We start from the raw sequence: 9,508 nt of genomic DNA on the forward strand, positions 1-9,508 counted from the left end.
TGAAAAACAAGCCTCACAATGATTACTGTCGGTGAAACTGTAAACTCACATCTATATTGTATTTTCTTTCAAACATGAATATACACTACCATAGGCCTAATAACCAGTAAATGGGAATTCAGACCCATTTTAAGATGACTTGCATAAATAAAACAGTAATTAAAACACTTCAGTGTACAGAGTTGTATTATACTAGCTTCCTCTGAGTCAAACAATTCACCAATTCTGCCAGCTCTATATATTATACATGGGCTATGTTGATGATGCTGTACTAGACTGTGTTATGTATTGATGTAACGTATGTGAATATACTTCTGTTGTAGCCCTGTGACCCCCTTGGAAACTCTGCATACACACTGTTCTATATGAAGTATGCTCGTGGGTGATCGAAACAGTTTGACATCTCGTCCTGGAAAGATACAGCGGTGCAAAGTTCCTACATGCAGACTGTACGTGTTATATAGCTTGGATATTGATCGCTATAATTAGCCGATGCATTGTGATGTGTATTATTTGGCGAGTAACTGTAGCTGCGGAATGCTGGGGACAAAGTGCAAACACACGCGGGGCTGACTGGCGCGAGTTTTCAGCGCTGGCGCGCACACACTGCACAGGTCGGTCTATAGGTCTAGTAGTATTACTGTTTCGCAACATTGTGACGTCCTGCGAGGTCTGCCTGATGATTTGATAAGAAGATTGCCTTCACAGCGTTAGTGCTATGAATGGATCGTCAGATAACGCTTAGAAGAAACAGAAACACTGTCACCATTGCTGCATTCCCTGCGTACACTCACCTGTTCTTGGGTCAGTGAAAGCTACAACACATCAGTAATAGTATATATAAACATGATGAACATACATACATACATGCATACATACATACAGAAAGGATTCTTAATGTCATGGGGAGGGGGTCGGTAAATGCGCTGTGCAAGTACGTACGTGCGTTTCAAACATAATGCCATCAGAATGGTATAACAAAAAGTGATAATGTACAATACTGAATACAATATGCTAACAAAAACAGGCTACAAATACATAGTGGATGGGAATGAGGGGCAGAGGCAAAACTCACGAGTCTTAAAATACTAAACCTTAGTGCTCACTGTACAAAATGCATTTAGACATTCTGAAACCGGTTAGGGAAAGTCGAGACATAGCATACTTGTTCAATAACCATTTGAAAGTTACATACACAACTAAATGAGAATTTTAAAGCTCAATAGAAAACAAAAAACTCGAGTTGCATGTCGTTCGTTTTTTTCTCACAGCGCATCATCTCTAGGATCCCTAAGCGCTTCAGGGCATAGCCCCCATTCCAGGCGTCACTGGGAGTGGAGAAAGGTGAAACCTGGATACCAAGGAACCAATCAGAGCCCTCAGATCTGTTTAAAGAGCCATTAAAACCCTTGGCAGACTTTAAAAAAGGCGATGTGACAGCTGCAATGTTCCCATCTGACCAATGCAAGCCTTGCAATGGATTTATTGCGCGCTGTACCGGCAGGGATCTAAAATGACACTTTTATTTTGCAAAACTGCTTTACTTTTGCATCAGAATATTTAAGCTGCAGACCTTATCAAAAACAATTGTTGCACACCAGCGATCTTCACCCTCATAGCAAGTCTGGAGGAGCAAGGTAATGTGCGACAGCGTTGCAGGAAGCAACAGGTTGCAAGACATGGAGCATCGCTAAAGAAATAAGGATATGTGAAGTGAATGTTAGTGGGGACATATCACTAGTGATAAAAGCCTTTGCAAGCCATTTGAGTTTGTGGCAAGAGCTAAAGAATGTATTTTAACTTCAACATACAGTAACTTGTATTGCATGGCATGACTGATTTTAATGTAAATGTATTATATACAAACATTACCACTTGATATCGTAACAACTGGAAAACATTTTATATATATATATATATATATATATATATATATATATATATATATATATATATATATATATAGTTTCTTTTTTCTTTACTTAAATACAATTAATAACAGGACTACTTGTTTTGTTGTTGTTGCGGTATAACATTTTGTATTGTATATTCTGCACAGGGAGAACTTGCGTTGATGCTAAAAAAAAAAACACATTAAAGAATAGAAGAAAAAATCCTTCCATCACTGTGTAGCCTACATAATGCCAGTACTGACCAGCCCAGAGATTGCCACCAAATTCAAGGAAAAGTGGATGATGCTTCACCCGGAAGACCAGGACAACTTTAACGGCTCTGTGAACCTGGACGATAGCCTCACCAGCCTCCAGTGGCTGCAGGACTTTTCCATCCTCAACGCTAACCTTGAGAGACCCCCCAGCTCCGGCTACCACCCTCACCACCAGATACACCCCCAATTCCACCAGAAGCACTTCCACGTGCCGGGCGCGGATGCCCCAGCCAGCCCGCCCGCTGGCGACACAGCGGCTACTGGGATGCCCCTCAGCCTGGGTAACCCCACCTCGGCCTCCACCTCCAGTAGATCCTCGCCCGGTGGGAGTACCAGCTACCTGCAGCAACAAGCAGCCCACAGCCACCACACTTCTGCCCCTATGAGCCCGCCTGAAGAGATCGACTACAAGACGAATGCACATGTTAAGCCCCCTTATTCGTACGCTTCCCTTATCTGCATGGCAATGCAAGCCAGCAGGAAAACCAAGATCACCCTCTCGGCCATCTACAACTGGATAACCGATAATTTCTGCTATTACAGACACGCCGAACCCAGCTGGCAGGTGAGTCAGACCGATTCAATAATTAATGCGGCTTTACTAGAAAGAAGGGGAGGGTTAGGGTATTTCTTTCAATTGTTCAGAAATACGTGATCCCTGGTATCCATAGCCCACACTGTCACAGCAATACAACCCTTTCCTATCTGACACTAATGAAACCCATTGGATATTGAATACACATGGTAATTAACTCTTGTAACCCGCATCGTCTAATTTCTATTCATCCCATTTTTTAAATAGATATATTAGCATCCACACCATAGTGTTTTGCGTCTTTCTCTTTAAATGTTCTGGTTACATAAAGGTATATATTTAGTAGGTATTATTTACACTATGTTTAGAAATTAAAAATTAAAAAATTAAAAAACAGATCGCCTAAACAGAAATGTATTATTATTATTATTATTATTATTATTATTATTATTATTATTATTATTATTATTACAGGTGCTAAAATGAAGCCACGTGTGTTAAAAATGTATCAGCTGTTCAGGCACTGCAGAGACAACAGGTGTAAGTCAGGGTTACACAATCCTCGTGCCGGGCAGATGTCTAGGAGACCCTGCACTGCACCTTCTTAAAGAGACAATGCCCTATTTCTCTCGCAACCTGCAGCACTGTTCGTTGTAAACGAATACAGTAGTGGGCTACAGCTACATTAACAGTTCTCCTACTTAATTAAGCCTGTGGCATTGCATGTGGGCTACACTTTACAATACGTGCCTGTCCATCGTAATAAATAATTATAGGGGAGTTTAACTGTTAGTGTAGAAGGTAACATATTCATCTTTAATAGACACTTATTGTACGGTGCTATCGTTTTGTATACTGTACCCTACTTCATGAGTAACAGCAGCAACAACAACAACCTTGGTTTAATAACATTGCATTAGAAAGAGAAGCAGGGTGACGAGTTTGTTTCACAGGATACATATTTACCTCCTTCTTCCTGACAACAGATAAACAAAGGACTCAGGTCGAAGTGCCGCGTGCTGCACAGACTCGCTGTTAACATTTCATGACAGCAAGCTCTCGTGCTTAATTACGCTGCTTTGCACCTTCCTTGGCACGTTGTTGTAACTGAAACCGGGTCATGTAAAGCGATACAGGGGCCGAAACAGACTCCGTGCAGGAGTGCGGCAAGATGCGCTTGATGTTAAATGCACAAGCAGGCTTATATTTTTGAAGGCTGCTGGTCCCGTTTTTTTTATTTACATTTGACTACAGCGTCTGCGAGCCAGGCACGAAAGCAACTCGACCCCATAGCTCAGGCGAACCGGACACCAGACGGCAGCGGATGCGTAAAGGTTTGATCATGAGCACTTGCTTGCACTATGTTAGTTAACCCCGTCCGGTCTTGTGAACTCATGATAACCCTCCAAAACGTGCAAATAGACAGTTGCCCGCAGCTACCGACTGTAAAGACAAGCATTTGTGTTTAGTCACATCAATACCCTTTTTGCGCATATGGAAAAAAATGTAGAATACTAATGGTACTGCAGTTGTATTAGTACTACAGCATACAACATTCACCCTGAAGTTTTCCTGCATGGCCAATTGGGACAGAGACGCTTTTGAATCAGTAATAGGTTCTGTGTTTTCTTTAACTCCCTTTTCCACGGACTGTTTATAGTTCATTTGTCATTTGTCCACATTTGTGTTTGAACCTGTCATTTATTTTACTGACAAATGGCAAGCAGATATGGGGATTTCAAGTGTCATTTGGGCTACAAATCAATTCCTTATCTTTTATTTACAGAAAAAGCATAATAGATATTTTTCAGTAGAGAATCAAGCTTTATCCTAGGGCTCAGATATCTGCTACTTGCAAGTTCACGATTGATTTACTGCTTCCTCTTGCACACTGGAACCAAAGGGCTACAGTCTGACTGAACTGCTATAGCTGCACTATGCCTATACTGCAAATCTAACTGTAAATTACTATGACAGACGAACTGTAGTTATATTGATGAAAACCTGCAGAAAAAACGAAATGATTTGATGTTAACGACACTCTCTTCATCCGCAGAACTCAATCCGCCACAACCTGTCGCTCAACAAGTGCTTCATGAAGGTGCCCAGGCAGAAGGATGAGCCTGGCAAGGGCGGCTTCTGGCAGATCGACCCGCAGTATGCTGACATGTTCGTCAACGGCGTCTTCAAGAGGAGGCGCATGCCTGCCACTCACTTCAACCCCCAGTACCAGAGCAAGGTGTTGCCCGTATCCGAGGCCTCCTGCAGCCCTCCGGGTCACAGCTATCTGCATCAGCCCACGAGCGGGCACCAGATGGGCATGAACCACATGGGCACCAACCACCACCACACCCAGACTGGCTTCATCTCCCCGGCGGAGGTGCACCGGCCGGGCAGCAAGCGCAAGCAGCCTGTGCCCAAGAGGAATGGCAAGGTGGCTCGCAGCTCCAAATCGCCCCTGCTGGCACAGGAGATCAAGGAGACGGAGGCCCTGAAAGGGGACTTTGACTGGGCGACCGTATTCGATGAAGTCTTCAACGGAAATGGCAGCAACTTCGAAGACTTGGACATTAACGCAGCCCTCAGCTCCCTGGGCTGTGAGCAGCTGGACCTCACCATTCAAGGACACCACATTAACACCAACAGCAAGTGGTGCACGGCCAGCATGGAGCCGCAGTGCAGCTTTGCAGAGGTCAGCGGTACTAATCTGCAGTTTCAGCAGCAGCAGCAGCCACAGCATTTCGAAGAGTTCACTTTCTTCTCAGACCCCCCGCGACACCCCTGGGAGGAGATCAAGGAAGAGGTGCAGGCCATCCCTTTGAATTTCGACCAGAGCTTTAACTTCTGCGAAAGCTTTTTCAACGAAATGCAGCAGTGGGAGAGAGTCGAAGCCTATCTGTGACATCCCGCCCATCCTTTTCCCAAGTTAAAGGACACAGACTAAAGTTTTGCTACATTAGCATCTTAAGCTCTTTGATTATAGAGCACTGACAGGAAGGCACCATGTTTGTTTTTGTACAAGTGAAACTACAGATGCTTCTTTTCTATTTTATTTTGTAATAAGTTGACTGAAGCCGTACCACTGTCAGTGGTTCCAGTAGCAAAGCAAGTCGTAAAAGGCTTGCATAATGTTTGTTCATTGATCAATTACCAGATTGGTACCACCCCACTAACGAAGCAAATTAAGTTGCTGTACAGGAACAGGGAGAAGCGAGTGAAAGCCTTCCTGATTGTACAGAACGGATGCTAATTAGATGTCGCATGCACTTGCCACTTTGAAAAAAGAAAATGCTGTTGCATTAGTGAGGAGGACAGCAAGCTAATGATCAAATCAAGGATATATATATATATAATATCATGTTTTTGAAATTTGTTGGGATCTAAGTACAGTACCAGTTGTAATGCCTAGCCCTTTAGACTCTATTAGAAGTATTTTGGCCATTGAAGATAAATAATGCAATACACTGTATAATAGCTGTGACTGTGACTGCTGAGGCTAATTGCTGTTTAATAAAGTACTGATGCAAGGTCATTCATAGTTACGTCACCCTTATATTCAGTGATGCGTTCCACAGCTGAAGGCCCCACTCCAGTCTAATCTAAATGCAGCTTCAGTGTGGACTGCATCAATTCTTCGAGGGGTGATGCTGCTCAAGTCTCTGATGCTTTGTACAGAGCTCCAAGCCTTTCTTACTAGTTTATTGCATTTATGTAACGCTAATGTTTGTGCGTTTTAAAGTCTTTGAGTGCGCGGAGTGTTAAATTTCAGGTACTAAAACTGACTTTAATGATAAAAAGTATAGAAACTTGAGCTTCTAGGCCCTACAATTTTGTGCGGTAACCAGTAGATAATCCCATCGGCTCTGCACTCTGATTCTAGGCTAGTTTGTAACTCAGATTGCTGTCCTGCAGCATACAGCCTTGACTTCCACTATGTACGACTACAACTAAAAACGAAAGAAAATGGCTGGGCAATAATATAAAAGTACTTCATTAGAATATTATTATTATTCAAATTATTATTAAGAATATTATTGTTGTTGTTGTTGTTGTTTATGTTTTAGTTATTTTTGCAATTAGAGTCATGTTAAATGTAGTTTTGTGGATTTCTTTTTAATTAATGTGAGTGTGAGGTACTGTACTTTATCAGAACATGTTATTGTGGGTGGTGTTTAGAATGGACAGTGTTTTCTTATAAGATTTGCCCTGATTCACAAGACCACGCTAAACTGAACTTACACTGACAACCCTGGGATAACATATAGATCTCTAGGATTGTCTAGAGTTAATGTTCCAGGGACTTGATGGGATGAATTGATGGCTTGGTCTATGCAGAAATGTATTTCTTTGTGGAGATGAGTCCTGACCCTTGACAATACTCCTACAGAGTTTTCAAGACTGTTCTGGCATTCTACAGTTATCGCCATTATGTTTTAAACATTCATTTCTCTGTGGGAAAAAGAGACTCTATAAAGGTTAACACTGCTCCCAGATTTTACTGCAGGTTATATTGCGATCTGTATGCTTCCATTGAAAAAAAAAAAACAGGGTTTGCTGGAAGCTACAACACAGATTGTCTGAGAAAAGCATGTGTGGACTCATTATTGGCATAGCTGCTTCTGTTTTCTTCTACAAAAGAATAATGCCTGGACTGTGGGATTCCTGCAGCCAAAAAATACTTTAAATGATATATATATATATATATATATATATATATATATATATATATATATATATATATATATATATATATATATATATATATATATATATGGAGGGTTGGGTTGTTAAAAAAAAAATCTAAGAAAAAAGTTTATAAATATGGTGTGTTTGTTTGCTGGGGTCACTGTCAATTACTGACTTAATGAAGCATGTCACCAATGTGTGCAATCTCACATTTTGTATTCAAAAGCTGTATGAAAGACCTCACTGCAATAAATATTGTGGGTTTTAAAAAACATCATTGTCTTGTGTCTTAATGAGTTCATATAATGTGCTTACCTGTCAAAATATCTCATCGTCATTTATCTTTACTTTACAAACAGTTCAGTCATTGCTTCATCTGACTGCCCTTATAAAGGTTTTTTTGCAGTTTTGCCTTGGTTATACAACGTCTCATTTAGTTTGTACTATTACTTGAAACCTCTTTAATCTCAAACAGGGGTCACAGAAAAGTTTCAGGGGGGTCATGGAAAAACCACACCACCAGCAGATCAACTCACTTCTTTTTTTTTTTTCAATAGCTGCTCTGTCAATTGGTCAATGGCAGTGGATATCTTGTGGTTGTTTTATGAAAGTCTATCAAAGTTTGTAAAAATCTTCATAGCTGCAGATGTATTTCTATAATATGTCAGTATTGGCTTTAAACAGTAGAGCTGAGTGATTTCAAAGGGGTCCCAGCTAGAAAAGGTTTGAGAACCGCTGTCTTAGCTGCTCCACATCAAAGATCTATAATACCCATTCATCAGCCTCCCATTACTAGATGTGACTCAGGTAAGGTCCTGCACAGGGAAGTCCCTTATAAAAGTTTATCCCAGTAAATCTCCACAGTATTTTTGCAGTTTTCCCATACTTTTCCCATGGTTATACTATGCATTTACCAAAGTTTATCATGGTTTACTGTGTTTTTTTAAAAAAATTTACAATGCTTACCTATGGTTTGCCATGCTTTCACTATGCTTTATTATACACTTTGTTTTGCTTTTACTGTGGTCAACTTTTATAAGGGTAGGAACAGGAAACCTTAAATGTAGAGTGTTGTGGTAGGATAAATTTCACCAAACTTACTTTCATGAGAGGCTTGTATGTTTTAAAAACTTGACTAGACTTAAAAAGTAAGTAGCGGGGTTCTGTAAACATCCTGACAACTTTTTACACTTATCACTTTAAAGTCTTTTTCAAAGTTATTTTCAAAATGGCATCCCTAGTGCGCTGGGGTTTGAGATATGTCCTCTAATCACTGCAGGAAGAGCTATTGAAAAAACAAAACAAAACAAAAAAACATAACAACAATGCTCTGGCTTTTCTGTTCCGTACCACATCATGGATCATTATTGCTGTACCTGTTTGACAATGTGGGCAATAATCCTTATCCTATCAGTGCACTGGAGCGGCCATTTTGAAAAGAGCTTTGAAGCAGAGTTTAAAGTTATAAGTGTAAAAAGTTGTCAGGATGTTAACAATGAAAAGAAAAATGACAGGTACGTTATTTAAACAGTTGTAGCAACACATGGGGACGTGTAACACTATTTTTCAGAACCCTGCTGCTTACTCTTAAAAGTAGTTATTTAATGGAAGGGCACTTTTAAGTAGATTATGTTTAAATTTTTTGTATTTGTTTGCTGTGAACTGGAAAAAATAAATATTATATCAGTAATCAATATTAGCATATACGATTTGTATATACGTCAAGGGCTTAACTGTGACATGCCTTTACAGCACAAGGAAGAGATTAACAGAATAATGCACAACCACAGTCATAAAAAGTTTCAGAAATGTCCTTCTGACTGCAAGGCAATTGGAAAATTCATATATGAAAAATTACTCAGCGCACTGCAAGGCTGCTGCTGTGACATTTATTGTACATGATGATGTGGACTAAGTCATTTACAAGGTGGTATAAAAAATGGAGAAAACCATTTTAGGCCATTAGTGGTGAACTGTCAGTGCTAGTTAAGATACATACTTAATTTTGAGAGAACCTCTGACACCAGACACATTGTGTAATATTTTGTTGTCCTTAGGGAAATATTTAATTATAACCCTTTACCATATTTGCTGTAAAGTAGGATAAGCGATGCTCTTCT

The 9,508-nt window shown here is 40.3% G+C and overlaps 1 protein-coding gene across 1 annotated transcript; it reads left to right on the forward strand.

Moving 5' to 3' along the window:
• Positions 1 to 1,418: 1,418 nt before the first annotated feature.
• Positions 1,419 to 7,660, forward strand: foxj1b (forkhead box J1b). The gene is made up of 3 exons (XM_034052013.3): positions 1,419 to 1,637; positions 2,060 to 2,732; positions 4,759 to 7,660. The coding sequence occupies exons 2-3, from the start codon at positions 2,142 to 2,144 to the stop codon at positions 5,602 to 5,604; spliced, it is 1,437 nt and encodes a 478-aa protein (XP_033907904.3). The 5' UTR covers positions 1,419 to 1,637; positions 2,060 to 2,141; the 3' UTR covers positions 5,605 to 7,660.
• The last annotated feature ends 1,848 nt before the right edge of the window (positions 7,661 to 9,508 follow it).

The sequence above is a fragment of the Acipenser ruthenus genome, chromosome 22, assembly GCF_902713425.1.
Source record: "Acipenser ruthenus chromosome 22, fAciRut3.2 maternal haplotype, whole genome shotgun sequence".
Classification (NCBI taxonomy): domain Eukaryota; kingdom Metazoa; phylum Chordata; class Actinopteri; order Acipenseriformes; family Acipenseridae; genus Acipenser; species Acipenser ruthenus.

Coding starts and splice junctions, on each gene's coding strand:
- foxj1b (XM_034052013.3), top strand. CDS start 2,142: ATGCCAGTACTGACCAGCCCAGAGATTGCCACCAAATTCAAGGAAAAG. Junction 2,733..4,758: donor ACGCCGAACCCAGCTGGCAG/GTGAGTCAGACC, acceptor CTTCATCCGCAG/AACTCAATCCGCCACAACCT.